The 25,599-nt window shown below is 38.6% G+C and overlaps 1 protein-coding gene across 4 annotated transcripts in view; it reads left to right on the top strand.

Annotated features, from left to right (window-relative positions):
• Positions 1-25,599, top strand: part of LOC132690996 (uncharacterized) — a 69,089-nt gene that overhangs the window by 36,024 nt on the left and 7,466 nt on the right. The window contains exons 1-4 of one of the 4 annotated variants that reach the window (XM_078439060.2): positions 5,542-5,633; positions 17,664-17,743; positions 19,061-19,187; positions 20,786-20,878. The exons of 1 other annotated variant lie outside the window; for it this stretch is intronic. In XM_078439060.2, coding sequence (XP_078295186.1) covers positions 17,735-17,743; positions 19,061-19,187; positions 20,786-20,878 — 229 coding nt within the window. In that variant the 5' untranslated portion in view covers positions 5,542-5,633; positions 17,664-17,734. Of the gene's footprint in view, positions 1-5,541; positions 5,634-9,920; positions 10,270-11,917; positions 12,019-17,663; positions 17,744-19,060; positions 19,188-20,785; positions 20,879-25,599 lie in introns of those variants that run through there. 2 more of the 4 variants (XM_078439059.2, XM_078439061.2) reach the window with 2 other exon arrangements.

The raw sequence follows: 25,599 nt of genomic DNA, 5'->3' as shown, positions 1-25,599 counted from the left end.
TACTAGGTCCATTTTTATTCGGTGCAATTACTAATCTATTTGGCTATAAATCTGCCATCCTCATTTGTGCTTTTCAGTTGATCTTGACAGTTCTATGTTCCTTTCTTCCTGGTTTTCTTCAGGATTCAAAAAAATTACCATTTTCTTTCTTACCTCTACTAGTTTGGAAATTCTATATACTATTTCTAAGCCTTTCTAAGTATTACCTCAGAAAATACCATACATACTAAAACCTATTAAGGTCCAAAACAGTTCACATCTTTACTCATTCCTGTACCAATAGAAATTACTTAGGGTACTTTAGCTACATTTATCCACCCACCTCCCAGTGTAAATTATTGTTCTTTATATTTTTATTATCTTTTTTTTTAACCTGATGGACATTACTATTTTATTTTTTTTAATTTTTTTTTTTAACGTTTATTTATTTTTGAGACAGAGAGAGACAGAGCATGAACAGGGGAGGGGCAGAGAGAGAGGGAGACACAGAACCGGAAGCAGGCTCCAGGCTCTGAGCCATCAGCCCAGAGCCCGACGTGGGGCTCGAACTCACGGACCGTGAGATCGTGACCTGAGCTGAAGTCGGACGCTTAACCGACTGAGCCACCCAGGCGCCCCAAGGACATTACTATTTTAAATAGTCAATGTTTGGGGCACCTGGGTGGCTCAGTCAGTTAAGTATCCGACTTCGTCTCAGGTCATGATCTCATGGTCCTTGAATTCAAACCCCACATCTGGCTCTGTGCTGATAGCTCAGAGCCTAGAGCCTGCTTTGGATTGTGTCTCCCTCTTTCTCTGCCCCTCCCCAACTCTCACTCTTTCTGTCTCTCAAAAATAAATAAACATTAAAAATTTTTTTTCAAGAGTCAATGTTTGGTTTTTTTTTTTTTACATTTCTCCCCATAATTCCTATATTGTTTTTTATTCCTTTGCCTCTCTGTGATAAGATTCTAGTAATTTATTTTGATCTCTCCTTTAGTCACAGATTCACCATACAGGGTAATGTGTTGTTTTTATTTTTCCCCCATTTGCTTATGTTTGGGGGTTTATCTTTTTTTTTTTTTTTCCAATATATGAAATTTATTGTCAAATTGGTTTCCATACAACACCCAGTGCTCATCCCAAAAGGTGCCCTCCTCAATACCCATCCCCCGCCCTCCCCGCCCTCCCACCCCCCATCAACCCTCAGTTTGTTCTCAGTTTTTAACAGTCTCTTATGCTTTGGCTCTCTCCCACTCTAACCTCTTTTTTTTTTTTTTTCCTTCCCCTCCCCCATGGGTTTCTGTTAAGTTTCTCAGTATCCACATAAGAGTGAAACCATATGGTATCTGTCTCTGTATTGTTTGGGGGTTTATCTGTATGGGTTTGTTAGAATGTCATAACAGACTGGATGGCTTAAGTAATAGAAATTTATTTTCTCCTGGTTCTGGAGGCTGTTAGTCCAACATCAGGATGTCAACCAGTCTTTTCCGGAGGCGTCTCTCCTTGGGTTATGTGCCACCCAAATCCCATCATTCTAATTTTATTACCTCTTGAAAGGCCCCACCTCCAAATATAGTCACATTCTGAGGTACTGGGGTTCTGCTTAAATGTTGTCAACAGGTTTTTGGTTTTGCTATCTGATTGCTCCATCTTATGATTCAAAACTTGTGTTGCTGCAGTCATTATTTTTCTGGAATCTTTGTTACTCCTTTTGTTTTTTGTTTACCCAGCTTTATTGAGGTAAAATTTACACCCAATAAAATTCACCAATATTTAAATGTACAATTTTATGAGTTTTGACAAGTGTATACAATCATGTAATTGTTACCACAATCATGATATAAAACATTTCCATCACTTCAAATACAGTAAAACCTTGGTTTGCGAGCATAATTCGTTCTGGAAACATGCTTGTATTCCAAAGTACATATATATACATATACATAGAATCTACTCCTGAAATCGCTGTTGCACTAAAGGCTAACTAATTTGGATGTAAATTTTAAAAAATAATAAAATTAAAAATTAGAAAAAGAATTATTTGTTTATTCAACATATAACTCCTTTATTAGGTATATGTGTTGCAAATATTTTCTGCCAATCTATGCTTTGCCTTTTCATTTTCTTAACAGTGGTTTTTGAAAAGCAAAAGGTTTTAGTTTGTTTTTTTTTTTTTTAAAGTTTATTCATTTATTTTGAGAGAAAGAGAGTGCAAGCTTGAGTAGGGGAGGGGCAGAGAGGGGTAGAGAAAGAATCCCAAGCAGGCTCCGCACTCTCAGCACAGAGCCCAGTGCGGGGCTTGAACCCACCAACTGAGAGATCATGACCTGAGCTGAAATCAAGAGTCAGATGCTTAACTGACTGAGCCACCCAGGTGCTCCAAAATGTTTTAGTTTTGTTTTTTGTGTTTTTTGTGTTTTTAAAAAATTTACATCCAAATTAGTTAGCATATAGTACAACAATGATTTCAGAAGTAGATTCCTTAATGTCCCTTACCCATTTAGCCCATCCCCCCTCCCACACCCCCTCCAGTAACCCTCAGTTTGTTCTCCATATTTATGAGTCTCTTATGTTTTGTCCCCCTCCCTGTTTTTATATTATTTTTGTTTCCCTTCCCTTATGTTCATCTGTTTTGTCTCTTAAAGTCGTCATAGGAGTGAAGTCATATGATTTTTGTCTTTCTCTGACTAATTTCACTTAGCATAATACCCTCCAGTTCCATCCATGTAGTTGCAAATGGCAAGATTTCATTCTTTTTGACTGCCGAATGATACTCCATTGTATATATATACCACATCTTCTTTATCCGTTCATCCATCGATGGACATTTGGGCTCTTTCCACACTTTGGCTATTGTTGATAGTGCTGCTATAAACATTGGGGTGCATGTGCCCCTTCGAAACATCATACCTGTATCCCTTGGATAAATGCCTAGTAGTGCAATTGCTGGGTCATAGGGTAGTTCTATTTTTAGTTTTTTGAGGAACCTCCATACTGTTTTCCAGAGTGGCTGCACCAGCTTGCGTTCCCACCAACAATGCAAAAGAGATCCTCTTTCTCCACATCCTCGCCAACATCTGTTTTTGCCTGAGTTGTTAATGTTAGCCATTCTGACAGGTGTAAGGTGGTATCTCATTGTGGTTTTGATTTGTTTTTTTTTTAGTTTTTTTTTTAATGTTTATTTGTTTTTTTGAGAGAGAGAGACAGACAGAGTGTGAGCAGGGGAGGGGCAGAGAGAGAGAGGGAGACACAGAATCCGAAGCAGGCTCCAGGCTCCGAGCTGTCAGCACAGAACCCGATGCGGGGCTTGAACTCACAAGCTGTGAGATCATGACCTGAGCTGAAGTCAGATGCTTAACTGACTGAGCCACCCAGGCACTCCTCATTGTGGTTTTGATTTGTATTTCCCTGATGATGAGTGAAGTTGAACATTTTTTCATGTGTTGGTTGGCCATCTGGATCAAAATGTTTTAGTTTTGTTTTTTTTTTTGTTTTTTTTTAATAGGGTTTTTTAATGTTTATTTATCTTTTTTGAGAGAGAGAGAGAGAGAGAGAGAGAAAGAGAGATAAGGGTGAGTGGGGGAGGGACTGAGAAAGAGGGAGACACAGAATCCGAAGCAGGATCCAGGCTCTGAGCTGTCAGCACAGAGCCCGACGCGGGGCTCGAACCCACAAGCCGTGAGATCGTGACCTGAGCCGAAGTCAGATGCTTAACCCACTGAGCCACCCAGGTGCCCCCAAAATTATTTTCCTTCTTTCACAGTTCATGCTTTTTGCATCCTGCCTGAAAAATGTTTCCTAAATCAGGGTCACAAAATTTTATCTCTTTGGTTTTCAAATGAATGGAAAGTGGGGCACTTGGGTGGCTCAGTAGGCTGAGCGTCCAACTTCGGCTCAGGTCATGATCTCATGGTTTGCGAGTTCGAGCCCCACGTCAGGCTCTGGGCTGACAGCTCAGAGCCTGGAGCCTGCTTCAGATTCTGTGTCTCGCTCTCTGTCCCACCCCTGCTCACACTCTGTCTCTCTCTGTCTCAAAAATGAATAAAACATTTTTAAAAAATGAATGGAAAGAATTCAGGGTTGAGCTGTGAATAAAAAAGATGCTCGGGTGCCTGGGTGGCTCAGTCAGTTGAGCATCCAACTCTTGATTTTGGTTCAGGTCATAACCTAACACTTGTGAGATCAAACCCTGCATCAATCTCTGTGCTGACAGTACGAAACTTGCTTGGGATTCTCTCTCTCCCTCTCTCTCTGCTCTTCCCTCATTGGTGTTCTTTCTGTCTCTCTCAAAATAGATAAAAAATTTAAAAAAAAAAGTGGGGGCTTCTGAGGGGCCCAGTAGGTTAAGCATCTGACTCTTGATTTCAGCTCAGGTAGTGATCTCAGGAGTTCATGAGTTTGAGCGCTGCATGAGGCCCCTCACACTAACAGTGCAAAGCCTGCTTGGGATTCTCTGTTTCCCTCTCTGCCCTTCCCCCACTTGGATTATCTCTGTCTCTAAAAAATAAATAAATAAGTAGGGGTGCCTGGGTGGCTCAGTTGGTTAAGTGTCCAACTCGGTTTTGGCCTCAGGTCACGATCTCAGTTTGTGAGTTTGAGCCTCACATCGGGCTCTGTGCTGACAGTGTGGAGCCTGCTTGGGATTCTCTCTCCCTCTCTCTCTCTCTGCCCTTCCCCTGCTCGCTCTCTCTGTCTCTCTCTCAAAAATAAATAAACTTAAAAAAATTTTTTAAATAAACATTTTTTGAAAAGTAGTTTATATATATATAAAACCATCTCAGAGGTAAGAGTAAATTAAATTTTATTTGCTTCTTCCATAGATTGTGATATTTGAGATACACATACTACTATTTTAATGAATATTCCTTTTGGTCATGGTCAAAATTTATAATCTCATTAAGCACCACTATTCCAGGTTGGCTTCAAACTACCTCACGTCAAAATTTAGGGAGAAAAATTAACATTAAAAGTGAAATAGACTATTTTCATAAACTTTCTAACTTTTAACACGGTCACATAAGTAGAAATTGTAAAGAATCCATAATAAGGAATACAAGGAACTTAATTCTGTTGTTGCATACAATCATGCAGTTTAAATTTCCTTTGGAAAAAGATATCCATTTAGCTCAGGTTCTTATAGTATAATCAGTTGTATATGGAATCTACAGTGATAAATCATATTCCCTTATAATCCATAAAGTTTAAATTATTAAAATTCCTTATTTTAGAAGAATTTATGATTTGGGAACTTAAGAACTCTAGGATAAGATTACTTTAATCTATTTTTATTTTCTTGTTAAATTTCACTTTATGAAATGGGTTTCATGTTCCATAGAACCTTAAGGAATATAAATTTTTTTCTTTTAACATTAGATTGCCAGGGTGCATCCATATTATTGTTCAATACAGTCCATTCATTTCGACTATTCTATGATAAAGTAGTCCCCCCCCCCCCCCACCTTATCCACAGTTTTGCTTTCCATGGTTTCAGTCATCTGTGGTCAACTGTGGTCCAGAAGTAGATGATCCTCCTCCTGATGTATGGTCAGAAGGTCAGTGTTAGCCAGACACTGCATCATAATGCCTATGTCAGTCACCTTACTGCATCTCCTCATGTAGAGATTTTATCATTTCACATCATCACAAGAAGGGTGAGTACAGTATAATAGATATTTTGAGAGAGACCACGTTCATATAACTTTTATTAGAGTATATTGTTCTAATTGTTCTATTTTATTATTAGTTGTTATTGTTAATCTCTTACTGAGTCTAATGTATAAATTACATTTTATCATAACTATGTATAGAAAAAAACATAGTCTACATAGGATTTGGTACTATCTGTAGGTTTAGGTATCCACTGGGAAGGGTCTTGGAAGTATACCCCCCCCCCCCCACAGATAAGGAAGTACTATTATATCCTATGTTTATACCATATTTACTACTGTATTCTGTGTTTACACCTACCTTTTTTTTGAGACTTCAAAGACAGTTCTTTAACTACTTGGGATTGTTTTCCCCATACCTTCCAACACTAGGCAACCATTTACCTATTTTCTGTCTTTATGAATTCGCCTGTTCTATACATTTAATATAAATGTAATTATATAATATGTTGTCTTTTGTGTCTGGTTTCTTTCACATAGCATGTTTTCAAGGCTCATCCCTTGTATGTGTCAGTACTTCATCCTTTTTATGGCTGAATAATAAATACCCTGTTGTATGGATATACCATGCTTAATTTATCCACGCATTTGTTGCTGGACATCTAGGTCATTTTCACTTTTTGGCTATGGTTATTAATGTTGCTCTGAACATTCATGAAATGTTTCTGTGGACATATATTTCTCTTTCTCTTGGGCATATATAGCTAAGAGTGAAATTGCTGGGTTATACGTTTTATACCTTTAACAGTGTGGGGGACTTCCAGACTGTTTTTTAAAGTGGCTGCAGGGCGCCTGGGTGACACAGTCGGTTAAGCGTCTGACTTCAGCTCAGGTCATGATTTTGTTGTTCATGAGTTCGAGTCCCACGTAGTAGGGCTCTGTGCTGACAGCTCAGAGCCTGGAGCCTGCTTTGGATCTGTGTCTCCCTCTGTCTCTGCCCTGCTCACGCCCTGTCTCTCCCTCTTTCAAAAATAAATAAACATTAAAAATAATTTTTTTAATAAAAAAATGAATAAACACAAGCTCAGTGTTTCAAACTAATAAAAAACACCTTTGCACGTAGGGATAGATCTTTCATAAACATTAAATGTTTGATAATGAATGCAAACCAACGGGAGCTAAACGACAAAGGACTGCTATCAGCCCTCTTCCCTCATGTAGATTATGACATTAAAAAAAAAAAATCCTTTCAATGCCCAGTTCAGAATTTCTGAATTTGTATAGATTGTGACAAGGAGAACCCCAAATTATTATCACAGAAGAGTAACAGGAGGAAAGATGGAATTTAGCAATACCACATTTCTGAAATCTGTCTATGTGACATTCCTATAAAGTTTCTTTTGAGTGGCTTTAAGTGTTTTCTATTCCACCAAGTTACAATGCATAAGTACCTCTTCAAAGCTATCATTTTAACAAAGGAGGCACTTCACAAAGAATTAAATAGAGGATAGAAAGAAAATGTGCAGAAGTGTTCTAAGAGAATAAAAACAAAAAACAATGAATTTGAAGGCTTGCTTTAGGGTTTCCTAAGCCAAGTTGTTGTTTTTTTAAATATATGTTTCAACCAAAACCTATTGATAATTTAGTTATAAAGAAGACAGAGATTGTACCCATCACACACACCTCATTATGTTCCTGAATGTGGCTCTTTCAGTCTTGATTGGGTACCTGCACCTCTTGGAGGGACACAGGAATTTTGATCACAAACCTCATCTATAAGATAAGAAATGTGGTTTGTTTCTCTTAGTATTAAAATATATGGGAAGCAGAGTGGTAACAATATTTATGATTGAACACAAAGTATGGCCAGTTGTCAGCCCTCTCCAGTGAATCTCCAAAGAAGGGAGGATGATTTAAATAGCTCTAAATGGACAGTATGCTATGTTAGCTCAGAAATCAATTGCTGAAATCCACCACCATCAACCTAAAATCCCCAGTCCCAAGCTAAAGAATTTTCTGTCTTCCTCAGTGACATCATACCACCCATGCCTGATTACATATATACAGAACTTTACTCTGCACTCATATTCCTGAGTAGATTGAGATTACGTGTTTGTTTATGAATCACTTGGCCAGGAATGGTACTTAGGCTGAGAAATCAGTTTTATCAGAGGAAAAATAGCTGGTCCTTATAAGAGCAGAGGTATCAAATTATTTTTTATTCATATTGGTATACCTCCATCAGAGGAGAAACACAGGTAAGAAAGCCGCTGGTTTCCTAGGGGCAACTGGGTGGCTCAGTTAAGCATCTTATTTCGGCTCAGGTCATGATCTCACAGTTCGTGGGTTTGAGGCCCTGCGTTGGGCTCTGTGCTGACAGCTCAGAACCTGGAGTCTGCTTTGGATTCTGTGTCTCCCTCTCTCTCTGCCTGTACCCCACTTGTGCTCTCTCTCTCTGTGTCTCAAAAAATAAATAAATAAATAAATAAATAAATAAATAAATAAATAAATAAATGTTAAAGAAAAAAAAAGCAGCTGGTTTCCTGAACAGAAAAATAGGAAAATTCTTTCATAAGGTAAGTTGGATTTATCTTCTAGGCTCACAAGAAAACACAAATTTTCTATTTATGTGTTGAAGCACATAAAACAAGGTATGTATTGGTTGGTTGAAGAAAATGTCATCTGATACTTGCAGGAAACCCCGTATTTCCTTTAGGAGAAATGGTTTGCTAATTCAGTGTTTGCAATAACTTTATAGAACTGTGAATAATGGGAATTGACTGTATTTTAAGCTCTGCAAGCCATTCAGTCAGCATAACTACTCAATCCTGCCCTTGTAGCTTAAATGCAGCCATAGACAATGAATAAATGAACATGGCTATGTTCCAGTAAAACTATTTATAGACACTGAAGTTTGAAATGCATGATTTTTTACACGTCACAAAATATTCTTCTTCTTCCGATTTTTTAAAACCATTTTAAAGGTAGATATTATTCTTTACTCACTAGCTATATACGTGGCAGGCCAGATTTGTAATTTGTCAACCCCTGCTTTAGAATAACTACAATCTAAAATTTTATTTACTAGTTTTATTTTTAGTAATAATATTGGCATCACAATTTTAAACTATCTTATGGCCATTCTAGACTACTGCAACTATATAAATATGTTAATATTACTAGGAACCAGGATTTCTAGAGAGAGATTATTAGAGGAAAAAAACAAATATAAAAGGTAAGAATAAAACCTTGTAACATTACATTTGAATTAGTAATGTCAGCATGAATGAATGCTTTGAGTCTTAAGTTTCTTGCCTTCCTTCAACAAAGAGAAGAGTGTCTGATCTAGAACCCAAGATATTTGACTCCCTAATCCTGGGTTGTCTGCTCTAGCCATAGTGCTTCTCTTTTAGGTAAAGATGTTTTTTTCTTTTAACATTTATTTTTGAGAGAGATCAAGCATGAGCAGAGGAGGGGCAGAGAGAGAGAGAGGAAGAGACAGAGAATCCCAAGCAGGCTCAGCACTGTCAGCACAGAGCCCAATGTGGGGCTCCATCTCACAAACCGAGAGATCATGACCTGCGTCAAGAGTCAGATGCTTAACTGAGCCACTCAGGGGCCCCAAGATGTTTTTTCTTAGTCTGGGCCTTCTTAAATCCTCCCAACAAAGTCCCCTTAACATTAAGAGGAACAGCCTATTCTGGAAATCTGGGGAAGGAGCAAATAAACTATTCCAGGACAGGAATTTCCTTTGAAATCTTATGTTTAAAGCTAGGTTTATTTACATTCTCCATAATAAACCTGTGATTAAATGTAAATACACAATTTTCCAGAAAAATCAGTTTTTTTCACCAAATGCTTCAGTAAAGATGATGCTTCTTGAAAATGCAACATTCCTTTCTCATTTCAGAATTGAGGCGAGTGAGGCTTTTGGTCTCATCCAATCATTCCACATCGTCACAGTCCCGCAGGAACACACCAGAAGCGCGCGCGCGCGCGCGCACACACACACACACACACACACACACACACGCCACAATCAGGCACACACTGAGGGACTCCCATCCAAGGTCTGCAGGGAAGGCCTGGGGAAAACGTATCTATCAGAACCGTGCCACCTAAATGTTCAGAGTCAATTACAGACACGTTCACAGACCCATTACCTCGCAGGCCAACACAACATTCTTAGTCCTGTACAGTCTGACACACAATCCAGTCAAAATCTCCCTCACAAACCACATTCCGGTCCTCGAAGTAGCACTTCACAAACACAAACCAGCCACACCCAATGAAAAAGTCGTACCCAGAACCACTCCAAAGATAGACACACAGTGCCATCGAGCGGGCGGTAGGGAGAGTCACATTTATGCATATCCCCCCTTTAATACGCTGGTTGTTGGTGCCCGCCGCGCTCCAGGACCTGCCGGGACTTTCTTGGGACAAAGAGCCGGGAACGCGGCCCGCGCAGGAGCCCGCCTAGATCTCCGCCTCAAGCGGCGAGCGGGCGGGGTGGAAGCTCCGCTCCCCTGGGCTGGCGGCGCCGGCGCACTCAGTGCCTACAGAGCGAGCTCCCAGCAGCCTCCGCGCGCGGCCCGTTAAGCCCCGGGGGCTGTGTACTTGCAGGTTCCGTCCCATCCTCGCTTACACTGAGCATCACCGTGAGGCAGGTGCGACACCCAAGGTGAGCAGTCCCGGTTCAGAGGGTCGGAGAGGCGTTGCCGCCTGGCCTGGAGATTAGGAGACAGAAGGGAGGCGCTGCAGTACCGCAGAGTGTGGCGAGCCTCTCACCTCAGGCCCGAGTGTGCGTGAGAACGGCAGTGGTGTGTGTGGTTGTGTATCTGGGTGACCGTGGGCGTGACGGGGCCCGAGTGTGGCATCAGGACTGTGTGTGGCTGTGAGGTCGGAACTAGTGGGTGATGGCATTTGTGTGGCTGAATTGGATGCAGATCCTCTTGTGTGACGGAAGGTTGCGTGACCGTGGACTATGTGACTCCGACCCTGGCGTCGCAGCTGATTTTCTGTCCTCTAGCCGCACGCGCCCAGCGGCAGAGAAAAAGCTCCCAGACAGATAGCTGAGCGCCAGCGAAAAGGCTCATACCCGATCTTGGGATAAGAATGTTAGAAAAGAATGTGCCTCGCAGGCAGGTTCCTGGGGGTACCCCCACCCCACTACATCTTCAGATGCGCGCGCGGACACACACACACACACACACACAGAGCTCTGAGGGGTCCAGCTGCAGGTTTCAGAACCACCGAGTTTCTTCCGGGAAACTGCCCAGAAGTCCGATTCCCGCCGCCCGCCTCCCACAACCGTGACCCTGGCCTTTTTCTAATACTAGGAAGGGTCAACAATATTCTCCCTCTTTACTCGGTTTATGTGTGGGTGGTTGGTGGGGACAGATGGGGTCGTGGCGTGCTCTAATTTAGCTGGGCTGGGCTCCAAGAAAGGCCTGTTGTCCTAAGATTCCCTTCTTCCTCAATCTTGTCAAACCCTAAGGAAAGGGCTCTGAGGAGGAGGAGGAGGAGGAGGAGAAGGAATGCTCTTGTCCATTGTAAAAAGTTAAGGTCAAGGTGAGTGGGTATTTCCTCATATAATATGAAATGCATTTTTATATTTTAGGGCATGGGAACATTTGCTTCCTTTTTAAATTTCCTGTCGATTGAGTTAATACTTAGGCTACCTACCTAGTGCCTATATGCACTTGTCCATTTGACAGATACTTCCCATTACTTCTATGAGCTTTCTTTTTAAGTGTAAAGCTCTTAGAACAGCTCCTGACACTTGATAAGTATTTAATAAACATTAGCTATTTGTTAATGTGATTTGGGGCAAGTCCCCACCCACCTCCAATAGATCAGGAAAAATGAAAATACCAAGCTAACTGTGATGGGGATTTCCTAGTTAAAAAAAAAAAAAAAAAAATGAGATGCTCAAATGGTCTAGAACAGAAATTCTTAACCAGAGGTAATTTAAATCCATTTGGAGCTTTCAGGGAACCAGAAACTCCTTGAAGTTGTATTTAAGTTGTTGTAGATGTTTGTTAATATGTCATTTTTATGGGGAGGAAGTCCATAATTTAATGAGATTTTCAACCATGATCCTAAAAAGATTTAGATTTACTGTCCTAGAGTCAAAGACTAATATCTGAGAATGTACTTTGAGATAACAAATAAAATTAGTGTCTAGCAATAGGAAATTCTTAAGTCACACTCCATCCCTGTGATGCAATTTTATGTCATTAAACATGTGAATCATGAGAAGGAAAAAATTTAAAAAAATTTTTAAAGTCTATTTATTTATTTTTGAAAGAGAGAGAGAATGGAGAGAGAGAATCCCAAGCAGTGGAGCCTGACATGGTGCTTCCGAACCATGAGATCATGACCTGAGCTGAAGTCAAGAGTTGGATGCTCAACTTACTGAGCCACCCAGGTGCCCTGTAAATAATAAATTTTAAGCAATAGTCATAGTTTTGAACAAGATGACTCAGGAAAATTTTAATTACAGATGAATCCCTTCTAGTAAACTAGGGATTTGTAGAAATTTTGCAAGGATTATATCTAATGTGAAACTATAATTAGTTATGCAGTGGAGAAAGGCAGAGAGAAAGCCTCTATCGTGTACCAAATATTCCTGTCTGCTTTGGCGTATTTTTACTGAATTTAAGAATGCTGCTTACCTTGGGGTGCCTGGGTGGCTCAGTTGGTTAAGCTTCTGACTTCTGCTCAGGTCATGATCTTGAGGTTTGTGAGTTTGAGCCCCGTGTCCGGCTCTGTGCTGACAGCTTGGAGCCTGCAGCCTGCTTCGAATTCTGTGTCTCCCTCTCTCTCTGTCCCTCCCCTGCTCATACTCTGTCTCTCTCTGTCTCTCAAAAATAAATAAATGTTAAAAAAAAATAAAAAAGAATGCTGCTTACCTTGATTGTGTTCAGTCACAGAATAAGGTGAAGGCAGCACCTTGTTTTGGTGAAGAACAGTAAAAAAACTGATGAGTGTTATTTATTTCTGCCATACTGATTTTTTTTTTTTTTTTAGGAACTCACTCATTTCACAGTCCTATAGACTCCTTTCTCTTAACAACTAAAAGATAGTTCCTCTCCTCAACTCTTTTTTATTTTGTTTGAAAATAGTTTTTGTTTCTGATGATAGAATTAATGCAGGTTTATTATAAACAAGAAAAATATGCAGACCTAAGGAACTTATAAAGAAGAACATTTAATTTGTTCATAGTCCCATCATACAGAGTTAATGAATATTAGTACTTTGATGTTTGTTTTTCCAAATCTTTTTTCTGTGCGCTTGTGTACATATGTTTATTTCGTAAAATAGAATTACAAAAATTGATTATTTAAGGAGATACTCTCCAACATTTTGAAAAGAAATCCAGCGCAGTCATAAGATTTATTATATTGCTGTTTGTACAGAGTAAAGGAGAGTACAGTGGTTTCCCTCTAATCTGAAATTTTTTTCAAGACTTTATACCTTTTAGGATTATGGAAACATTTATCAGGGCAACAAATATCAAGTAAGATATCTTTTCAGAATTGAGGTGTTGTTTTTTTTTTTGTGGTTCAAGGTTGCTCCTAAGTAGAGATTTATAATAACAGTGGAACGTGGTAGTAATGACAAATAATTCAGGCATGTTATACAGAAGAACTTGATCAAATGTTTTTAATGTGTTAATGTGTTCAATATGATACCTTACCAAATTTCTTTTTTTTTTTTCCAACGTTTTTTATTTATTTTTGGGACAGAGAGAGACAGAGCATGAACGGGGGAGGGGCAGAGAGAGATGGAGACACAGAATCGGAAACAGGCTCCAGGCTCCGAGCCATCAGCTCAGAGCCTGACGCGGGGCTCGAACTCACAGACCGCGAGATCGTGACCTGGATGAAGTCGGACGCTTAACCGACTGCGCCACCCAGGCGCCCCCCTTACCAAATTTCTTGAGTTTTATGATGCCAAGTGGTGTTTCTTTGGAACTGCTAGGAATAGAGAGCAAAAGGGACTTTGTTCTACTTCTTGATTTTTATGAATCTTTTTTGCTAATATTATTTATTAAGAAGAATTACATTCTCAAACAGTTCTAAAATTTACTAATGTTGTAAGAAAGAGGAGTCCTGAAAATCTCACTATAAGAGAAAGGAGAAAGGGCATCCTAGTATTAAAATTATTAAAGGGACGCTTGGGTGGCTCAGTTGGTTAAGCATCCAACTCTCAATTTCGGCTCAGGTCATGATCTCATGGTTCATGGGTTCAAGCCCTGCATCAGGCTCTGCGCTCACAGTGTGGAGCCTGCTTGGGATTCTCTGTCTCCCTCTCTCTCTGCCCCTCCCTTGCTCATGCTCACTCTCAAAAATAAAATTAAATTAAAAGTAAAATTATTAAAGATAATTTACCAAATAATTAAAATGCTTTTATTAAAGATACTTTTTTAAACACATGGAATAACGGGCATGTAATTTTTTCATTTTATTTATTGCTTGTAATAAGGTATTTTAAGTGCTTTATATGTATTATATTACTTAACCTTCACAATAACCTTATAAGGTATATACTGTTACTATTCTCCAGTTTATCTAAGAGGAAGCAGTGGCACTGAAAACTAACATGCCTGAAGTCTCCCAGTTGATAACATCAAACCTTAGATTCATATTCTGGATCCTGACAACAAAGCCTGTGTTCTTCATATGTGAGAGTCAGTCACCTCCCACCATTGTGGATATTCTTTTTGGTCTGCCTATTGCACTTGGAAGTTTATCATGGATATCTTTCTTCATGAATTAATATGAACCAGTACCATTATTATTAATAATTACATAATATGCCATCATATTGTAGAACCTAATTTATTTAGCTGGTTGCCTTACTGTTAGGTTTTCTGACTTTTGGTTAGAAAGTATTCCTTGATGAACTTCCTTGTATATATCTCCTTGTATATTTCTATAAAAATTTTCCAGGGATAAATTCCTAGAAATGGAATTTCTAGGTTGAATTATTAGACATTTTATAAAGTACTCACAATATGCCTGATCCTATGCTAGTACTCTGAGGGTGAAAGAGTGACTAAAATGACAAGTTGATTTTTTTTTTTTAATATGAAATTTATTGTCAAATTGGTTTCCATACAACACCCAGTGCTCATCCCAACAGGTGTCCTCCTCAATACCTCCCCTCCCCTCCCTCCCCTCCCTCCCACCCCCCATCAACCCTCAGTTTGTTCTCAGTTTTTAATTGTCTCTTATGTTTTGGCTCCCTCCCTCTCTAACCTTTTTTTTTTTCCCCCTTCCCCTCCCTCATGGTCTTCTGTTAAGTTTCTCAGGATCCACATAACAGGGTTGATTCTTAAATTATTATCTATCAACATAGATAAAACTGTATAGGAATTAGACTAAGTGTGATAAAGGTCACTGAAGAAGTTAGCTTGGGAATTCCTGGGAAGAAGATACATTATCTGATTATAGCAAGCTTTATCAGGTTGTAACCAAAAAACGCCAAATCCAGAGGATTTCTGTATAGGTAAATGGACTGTATGTAAGAGGTGTTATGCCTTATGGTTTTTATTCTCATGATGTTGATGCAAAGTGAGACCCAACAGGGCAAAAGATTCAGCACCTCTTTGGAGGGCATCATGGCTAAAATGACTGGTTCAGAAGCAAGATCAATGCATTAGTACAGAAGTTAAGAAAGGCAGCAGCAGAGAAACAAGGCATTAGATGGGGGGTGTTTAACCATTTTTTTCTAGGCAAAACTTCAACATACATGAACAAACTTACAAATCATAGAGTTGGGTCAGCTATTGGGAGCTAGAAGAAAATATATAGTAGCTTTTTTCCTCCAAGCTCAAGAGGTGACTGCTTCAGAAGTGAGTCTCTTTCACCTATTTGAAGAAAAGCTTCCCATTTACAAAATTTCAAAAATATCTTTCCAGAGTATATATTGCCATATAAAATTATGAAGTAAATGTAAGCAAAAAGAAGAAAACTAAGATCAAAATGGGGAAATTAGCAATCTTTCCAGATCTTTTTTTTTTTTTTTTTTTTTTTTTTTTAATTTTAGAGAGAGAGTGTGTGAACACAAGCAGGGGAGAGGGAGGCAAAGGGAAAGAAAGAGAATCTTAAGCAGGCTCCATGCTCAGCACGGAGTCCAACAGGATTGATCTCACAACCCTTGGATCATGACCTGACCTGAAATCAAGAGTCAGATGCCTAATTATACTTTACTAATGTATTCATAATGTCCATTTTATTTTATTTTATTGAAGAATATTTTATCTTGAATATTTTGTTGTCCTTATATATTTTTAAAAGCTTAGATTTTGTGATTATCATGCACATGCACAAATATATATATCTTTTTTGCCCTGCTATAACAGGATCACAGTACTCACAACTGTTGTCACCTGCATTCTTCACTCAGCAGCATGTAGTAAACATATTTCCATCTTTCCAATTAAAAGTCTGTATTATCATTTTTTTAAGTGACAAGCTTTTTCATTCTGTGGGTGCTTTATAATTTATTTAATCTATTTTCTACTGAAGGATTTTTAGATTCTTTCCAGCTTTTTTCCATTATAAATAATGTCTGTCACTACATTCTTACATCTTGTACATATATACAATTATTTTCTTTAATCCCCAGAGTAGAATTTCTGAGTTAGAAGATTTGCATGGTTTAAATGCTGCTTGGACATAATTTTTTTTTAATGAATGTTTATTTTTAAGAGAGATGGAGCATGAGTTGGGGAGGGACAGAGAGAGAGGGAGACACAGAATCTGAAGCAGGCTCCAGGCTCTGAGCTGCCAGCACAGAGCCAGACGCGGGACTCGAACTCACAAACCACAAGATCATGACCTGAGCTGAAGTCAGATGCTTAACCTACTGAGCCACCCAGGTGCTCCCTGCTTGGACATAATTTTAAATTTACACAATCTGCAGGTTAGAGTATTCATTTCCTTACAAACTTGCTAATATGGGCATAAGTACTCCCAAAGTGAGATTTAATGTCTTTTGGTGGTTTCACATGTTATTTCTATTTTTTTAGGTTTATTTATTTATTTTGAGAGAGAAGGAAAGAGAAAAAGCATGAGCGGGGGAGAGGCAGAGAGAGAGGGAAAGAGAAGGAATCTCAAGCAGGCTCGGCACTGTCAGCGCAGAGCCCAACTTGGGGCTGGAACTCACAAACCGTGAGATCATGGCCTGAACCAAACAAAATCAAGAGCTGGATGCTTAACCCACTGAGCCACCCAGGAGCCCCGTTATTTCTATTTTTTAATGAGTCCTGCATGCTCATGTTTCTCCCATTGGAACAAGAAATTCTGGGTTTCAGAGACCAGAACTAGAGTTGATTAAGAGCTGACTTTGGTTAGAAAAATGAGGAATCCAAATTCAGCTTTGCTACTTAACTGAATTTCTGCAAGTGGTTTTACTTTTATTGTAAATATTATGGTCCATTGCATAGATAATTATTATACTACATAGCAATCCTAAGGATCCACTTAATGTATATAAAATGCCTATCCTATGGAAGTCTTTGATATAGTTATGTGTTGTCTACCTGTTGAGAGCATGTATCCACACCTTTTCAGCCTAGGTTGTAAGAAAGAGAATGGTAAATAAAGACATGTAGGAAAGCAGTGTGGTTGATTCTGATTGAAAAAAGTGATGAGCCCAGAAGATTCTGGAAGTTATTGTACAGGCTGGCAGGCTGGTAGGGTTGCCAGTGTAGCAGTTTGACCGTGGTTAATGACTGCCAGGGTTGGGACTTAGGAATTTCTCTCTTTGTATCTGATGAATCCAAGCAAGCCTGCAAAGCTTTGAAAGATATTCTTATTTAGATGATGTGGCCCTTTATCAGCCCTGGAATTTTCGAGGAGGGATTAGATTTTCCAGATGCCCTCAAATCTCCCTCAGAGTGTGTGTGTGTGTGTGTGTGTGTGTGTGTGTGTGTGTGTGAGAGAGAGAGAGAGAGAGAGAGAGAGAGAGAAAGTTCAAGGGAGGGGAAAAGGACATTAACTCCAGCCATTTTGTGAGTTCTGAGGACTATCTCATCTCATGGCTTTCTTTTCTTCCCCCTAGCTCTGGCCTCTGTGAACCCTCCAGGCAAGTAAACTCCAAGGAAGACTGACCAGTTCTTGAGTTTCTAAACCATGGCCCATGTAAGTTACTGTTTCTTTCTCCTGAAAATACAGTCATGTTAATGTCCTATGAACATTTCTTTATCCTGAAACTTCCTACCTATCAGAGTCCCATCTAGGAATCTTCTCCCAGTCCTCCAAATCCAGTGAGGGATGAGGCTATTTAGCACAGCACCTGTCCTATGAGTCCTCTTTTCGCCAGTCATTATTCGTGTATTCACTGAAAAAAAAAAATCATTTAGCATCTCCTATATGTGCTCAATCTTTTGCTAAGAGCTGCAGTGGGGCAGAAATGAAATCGCTTGAGGGGGATGTTTGACCATCTTTGTGAGTTGATGAAAGAGGATGAGCCCATTTGACTACTCATGGGGAAACTGAATGTTTCTGGATTTGGGTTTTCCAAGTATGTAAGATAAGATTTGCTGTTGGTTGGCCTCAGCCTCAACATATGGTGAGCTCACTTGCTTTGTGAGGCTTTTAGGATGGGGTACAGATATAATTGGGTCTTGCATGCAAAGAGATCAAGGACCTTCCCTAGGAATCCCTAAGAGTTGTATACTGGGATCAGGGTTCCATTTGTAGTTGAACAGGATATGCTGGTCTAGAATGACATCTCTGTGATTCTGGATCACCAGTATCCAGAATCTACATCCATATCCTCTAAGTCAGGAACAAGGAATGTATACAGTGAGTGATGGAAAATGATAAGTAGGAAAATCATGCAGATACATAGTTTATAGACCTTTACAACTGAGGAGAACCTTAAATATTTTGTATAGACCAAAATGGAAGAATGATTAAGTCTCATATACCCTCACATAGACTATTATACAATTTTTTAGACTTCATTAAAGAATCTGTCATAAATGGAAAAATGCTTATGATATGATCTGATTCAATGATGAACTTGGAATAAATTCTTTATTCATATCCTTTTCTAACATAGAAATATTATAAGGAAACTTTTTAAAAATCTGTTCTTTAAAGGGAAAGGGTGGAAGAACTACATTTCTTGAGACTTTATGAGGGAGACATGTAACAGGCACAGGCTTATATACAATATTTCATTTAATTGGAAAACTGATTTTTTTCTTTCCCAGACATGTTTGGATGATCAAGATACGCCAGAGTATTCAAGAGGCTGCACCTATAGCAACAGGATTCTTCAAGAGCACATAGGCATGCTGCTTCAGGCACACTCATTTCCTAACTCACTATATTAAAGGCTTCCAGCCCAAGCCTTTTTGTTTGCCATATGGTCCATTTCCTGCAGTATCTCTTCCATCTTAAAACAAATTTTCTTTAATTTCAATTGTATTATATGGTTTGTCATTGCAGAGATCACTGATGTTCAGTGATGTGTCCATAGTCTTCTCTCAGGAGGAGTGGGAATACCTGGACCTGGAACAGAGGGACTTGTACAGAGATGTAATGTTGGAGAATTACAGCAACTTGGTCTCACTGGGTAAGGTCATCCGCCTGTAGACATGTTTTCTGTAATCTCTGCTTTTTTCTCTGGAAATTTCAGTAATATCTTTCAAGAAGCTATCTAAATTTCTGCTCCCTGTTCTCAGGTAAATGGTTTGAACTTTATTTGTTTGAAAGTGAACACCTCTGTTAGGCATATTTATCTTCCTTATTCTTTTTTTTTTTTTAATGTGCCATCTTCCTCATTCTTAAGTGGCCTTTAGGCCTTCCTTATTGATGAAAAAAGGGTGGATTTGAATACAGCCTTACTAGTGTCAAAGAAATCAGGTTTCCAGGGTACCTGGGTGGCTGAGTCATTCAAGTGTCTTACTCTTGATTTTTGCTCAGGTCATGATATCACGGTTCATGAGTTCAAGCCCCATGCTGTTATTGCGGAGCCTGCTTGGGATTCTCTCTCTCCCTTTCTCTCTCTGCCCCCCACCCCCACCCCGCTTGTGTATGCATGCTGTCTCTCTTCCAAAATAAATAAATAAACTTAAAAAAAAAAAAAAAAGAAATCAGGTTTCACTTTGTATGTGAACTCAGAATTGCTATAGGTGTTTTGTTATTTGTTGGTATACCTGTTAGGAAAATATCTTGTTTTTTATCTTGTAAAAAACATGTATCTTGGTTTTTATCTACCAAAAGAACAGATAATATTTGTAGTGTTAAGTTGGATCAACAGGATTTATTTACAATTCAAGACAACTCATTCCTTTTGTTAATAAACATATTCACTTTTACCTACTTTCATGATTAAAAATTAAAAATCCAAGAACTTTGCATTTAACATTATATTAATATCATAAGAAATAACAATAAATGCTTCTGGAAACTTCTTGTTTTCCCCTCAGCAAAATAACAATGACAATAAATAATAATAGCTAATAAAATACATTCGACCCTTGAACAACATAGGGGTTAGGGATGCCAATCCCCTATGCAGTCAAAAATCTGCATGTAACTTTTGACTCCCCAAAGCTTAACTAATAGCCTACTATTGATCACCAGTTTTACTGATAACATAAAGTTGATTAACACATATTTTGTATGTTAAATGTATTGTATACTGTATTCTTTAAAGTAAGCTAGAGGAAAAAAATTAAGAAAAGCATAAAGAAGAGAAAATACATTTACAGTACTTATTTATCAAAAAAAATCCACATATATGTGGACTGTTGCAGTTCAAACCTGCATTGTTCAAGGGACAACTGTGTATATAGTGCTTAGTACATAGACTAGGCAGTGTTTAGGTATAGGTATATGTTAATATAACTGTCACAACAATTGTGTATGAAGGGTACGATTACTATTCTTAAAACTAGGATGTGGCAGAGACAGGATTTGAACTCGGGCAGTCTGTGCTCTCAACCACTTGCCTCAAGAAGGATTACTTGTATGAATATAAATTAATCTATTTATTATGTAACCTTAATATGAATGTTTTTTAGCTATCTTGCACTTCTTTGTTCTAAAGGCTTTATCAATTACCATCTGACCTGTAGTTTATTAAGAAGTTAGCCAAGATTGAATCAAAGTAACTTTGAATTTATTTTTTATTTCCATATCACCTTACATTTCATTTCTTCTAATCAGGATGCTTCATTTCTAAGCCAGACGTGATTTCCTTGTTGGAGCAAGGAAAAGAGCCCTGGAAAGTTGTGAGGAAAGGAAGGAGACGATATGCAGGTGAGTGAGCCCCAATTAAGCAGGGGGAAGCCATCACCAGAGGAAACCACACAACTAGTTAGGGAAGAGGCACACTCTACTGCTGTTGTTTAGAAAGTCCTCTTTAAAGATCCAAGGCCTGGGGTGCCTGGCTGGCTTAGTCGGTAGAGCATATGATTCTTGATCTCGCAGTTGTAAGTTTGAGCCCCACGTTGAGTGTAGAGATTACTTAAAAATAAAGTCTTTAAAAAAATTAAAAAATTAAGGTCTACGGCCTGAAAGGAAAAGGTCTAAGACCTGAGGAGCAAGTTAAGGTCTTAGCAGGGGATACGTATAGAACTATTTATTTATCCATTTACCACTCTTTTGTTGTTGTTGCTGTTGTTCTTTCAAATTTTCCTCCTCTTTGAAGGGGGCATGGGTGGAGAGATGCTCTCTTTGTTCCCTGTTAACAACCATTCTATCTATATTTTGATTCAGCTGCTTTCTTCTTTTGCATTTATAAATAGTAGATAGTTAGACTAACTGACTGATTGACTTATCTACCTACCTCTGAGCTGGGCACTGTGCTAGACACTATCAATAGAGTAGTAAATAAAGCCAATAGAGTCTCTGTCCCCCATGGAATTTACCTTGTAATAAGAGACACATAGTAACTATAAATAAATAGGAAATACAATTTTATGGGGCACCAGGGCGGCTCAGTTAAGTGTCCGACTCTTGATTTCAGCCTCAGGTCATGATCTCATGGTTCATGGGTTTGAGCCCCGTATCTGCCAACACAGAGCCTGCTTGGGATTCTTTCTGCCCCTCCCCCACTTGCATACACATGTGCAGGCTCTCTCAAAATAAATAAATAAACTTTAAAAAAATAATAAAGATAGATAACTTCAGGTAATAAGAGAGTACTATGAAGTAAAGTAAGCAAAGTAAGAGAACAGAAAATGGTGTAGGATGGAAAGCTACTTTAGGAATGGTCTGAGAAAACTTTTTTGGGGAAATAAAAGACTATAAAAAGAATATACTTGACATTCTAAGAATACATATATGTTTTATCAGCAATCACAGTTTTATATGAATTACTTGAAGATAGATCCTTAGATCGTAGAATTTCATTCTCTGCTTTTTTTCCCTGTGTATATATATATATCTACCTTCATATCAGGAAGAAACATGAATGTGATAGACTATAGGAAGAATGATCCCTTGGTTTAGCTTCCACCTCTGTGCTATTTTAATCTCTCTTTGAATGTCTTTAAAAAAGATCCTCAATATTCTTTATATAGAGAGATATATGTTGTCATTCTGTATTTTGCTGTCTGTACATTCAGGTCTGGCTGAGGAGACTCATTTTAGGCTAAAAGTTCTTGTTTTGTAACAGGGCCATTTCAGTGCCTACACTATCTATAATGTTATATCTTCTGACTCACTCTCCACCACAGGAAGGAAAAACATGCTTTTTGTCCCAATCCTAACTTATTTTCTTTTTCACATTTAGGTAATTAAATGACATTTACAGTTATTAATGCTGAAAAAAAAAACAAACAAACAATGAAATGCAGAGTTTCCAAATGAGTAAGATAATGTAAGTTTAATCAGGAAGTATTCAGCCAAAATGACAACTCTTGACTCAAAATTAGACATCTTAAACAAGATCATTTTTTTCTTTCATTTTTTCTTGCTTTGTTTCTTTCTTCCTTCAAGTAACTTTTATTGAAGTATAACTTGCATACAGAAGAGCAGATAAATGAGAGAAGGCTTTTTTGAGGAGGTGATATTTGAGGAGAGATGTGAGGCTCAAGCCATGTGATTCTCTAGGGCAAGAGCATTCTGAGACAACAGAAAAGGCCTAAGGAGGAAGATAGCTTTGCATGTTTGAGGAGTAAAAAGAAGCCCATTATGGCTAGAGGAGGAGGAAGGGAAAAGAAAGTAACAAAAGATGAGATCAGAGTTAGGCAAGGGTCAAGTAATATAATCATTAAGAGAAATTGGAAGCTATAGCCTGCTATATAATCTAAAATGATCCCTCTGGAATGCAAACTGGTGCAGCCGCTCTGGAAAACAGTGTGGAGGTTCCTCAAAAAATTAAAAATAGACCTACCCTATGACCCAGGAGTAGCACTGCTAGGAATTTACCCAAGGGATACAGGAGTACTGATGCATAGGGGCACTTGTACCCCAATGTTTATAGAAGCACTCTCAACAATAGCCAAATTATGGAAAGAGCCTAAATGTCCATCAACTAATGAATGGATAAAGAAATTGTGGTTTATATACACAATGCAGTACTACATGGCAATGAGAAAGAATGAAATATGGCCCTTTGTAGCAATGTGGATAGAACTGGAGAGTGTGATGCTAAGTGAAATAAGCCATACAGAGAAAGACAGATACCGTATGTTTTCATTCTTATGTGGATCCTGAGAAACTTAACAGGAACTCATGGGGAAGGGGAAGGAAAAAAAAAAAAGAGAGAGAGAGAGAGAGGTTAGAGTGGGAGAGAGCCAAAGCATAAGAGACTCTTAAAAACTGAGAACAAACTGAGGGCTGATGGGGGGTGGGAAGGAGGCGGGGGTGGGTGATGGGTATTGAAGAGGGCATCTTTTGGGATGAGCACTGGGTGTTGTATGGAAACCAATTTGACAATAAATTTAATATATTTAAATTAAAAATAAAATAAAATAAAATATTCCCTCTGGTTGAGTATGTAAGCAGGAAGGACCAGTATGGAGGCAATTTCAGCTGTTTGGACTAGAAGTAATGGTGGTTTGGATAAGAATGGCAACAGTAAGAAAAAACAAAAAAAGAATGGCAACAGTAGGAGGTAATAAGAAGCTCTTAGACTTGTGATATGTTTGAAGGTAATGCCAAAAAGAACATGCTGATAGGATCATAAGTGGATTAAGTGGGAAAGATCTATCAAAGGAAGAGATAAGGGTGTTAGCTGGGTAAATAGAAGCACAATTGGGGCGCCTGGGTGGCGCAGTCGGTTAAGTGTCCGACTTCAGCCAGGTCACGATCTCGCGGTCTGTGAGTTCGAGCCCCGCGTCAGGCTCTGGGCTGATGGCTCGGAGCCTGGAGCCTGTTTCCGATTCTGTGTCTCCCTCTCTCTCTGCCCCTCCCCAATTCATGCTCTGTCTCTCTCTGTCCCAAAAATAAATAAAAAACGTTGAAATAGAAGCACAATTTACTGAAGTGGGGAAGATAAGAAGAGCAGGTTGGAAGGTGGACATTGAATTTCTGTTTTGGATATTTTTAACTCTGAGATATGTTTCTCTTTGAGATGTTGATTAGGCAGCTGAATAAGCTGGAGCTCAGGGAGAGATTATGGTCTATTGTACATTTGGGAGTCTGTGGTTCAAATTTAAATCCATGGGTCTGAACTGGATCATCTAAGGAAGACATGCTCGAAGGAAGAAAGCAGACAAGGGAAACTGGCCTGAGGATTGATTCATGGGGCACTTCACCATTTAGACCTTAGATAGCAAAGGAGATAGAGAAGGAACAGCCACTGACATAAAAACAAAATGTTTCAAAATGAGAGTAGACAGTGGAGATGGAGAATTCATCCCAGGTTCTGGCAAGTGATATCAGTGAAGTCTGGGTGAAAACATGATTGAAATGACATAATGAGAGAAGGGTAGGTGAGGCAGTGATGAGAATCAGTATAAGAATTCTTGGGAGGAATTGTGTATGAAAGGAAGTTGGGAAATGACATTCATAGTTACACTGGGGATATGAGTTATAAGCAATGTATTTTGTGATATATTAGAACATGTTTGTGTGTTCATGAGAATGATTCTGTAGGTGGGGGAAACTGATGCAATAGAGAAAGAGGATAATTGTGGAAGCTGTGTCCTTGAGGTGGGAGTGGAGGAAAGGGCATAAGATCCAGAGAATAAGGTATAAAAAAGAAAACAATGTAGTTATGAATGCAGGTTGGTCAGAGGTGGTGGAGAGAAGATAGCATATTCTATTGTTGCTTTTTTCTCAGTGAAGTAAGAAGATAGTCATGAATAGAATGTGAAGATTATTCAATATTAGCATTCAGTGTGGACTTATTCAGAATGTGTTTAAAATTGATTCTCAGAAGTACAGTTTCTTGGATGTCAGGCTTTTATTAAACTTAAATGTAATTATTATATATAGAGAGAGAAAGTTCTTATATTTTTCTGTGTTCTCATTAGCAGTCTTTAATATATTGAATAGAAATCCTTTGGTTGAATAGAATTGGGACTGGTATTTGGTTTGTTAATTCATAAAAATGGGTTAGATATTTTATTTTTTTAATGTTTATTTATTTTTGAGAGAGAAAGAGAGAGAGTGCAGGGTAAGGAGGGACAGAGAGAGATAGGGACAGAGGATCTGAAGCAGGCTCTGTGCTGACAGCAGAGAGCACGATGTGGTGCTTAAATCCGTGAACCGTGAGATCTTGACCTAAGCTGGTCATATAGATCCTCAACCAAATGATCTGCTCAGACGCCCCTAGAGATTTTATATATATATATATATATATATATATATATATATATATATATATATATAATAAAAGTACTTTAACTCTCAACATGAAAATGTATCTTTATTTGTTAATTCAGTTGAGATATGTCTAAGCCTGCCTTTCTAATGTGTCTCATCATATTTAATTTTTCATCTAAACCACATACATTAATGCATAGTTTATTATTTCTAGTTAAAAAGAATTTTTTTAAACAAATCTAATATATTGTAATTGAAATTAA

The sequence above is a fragment of the Panthera onca genome, chromosome E2 (genome assembly GCF_046562875.1).
Source record: "Panthera onca isolate mPanOnc1 chromosome E2, mPanOnc1 haplotype 2, whole genome shotgun sequence".
Taxonomy (NCBI): domain Eukaryota; kingdom Metazoa; phylum Chordata; class Mammalia; order Carnivora; family Felidae; genus Panthera; species Panthera onca.
The sequence above is the reverse complement of the archived record's forward strand: the minus strand, read 5'-3'. Positions and strand labels throughout refer to the sequence as shown.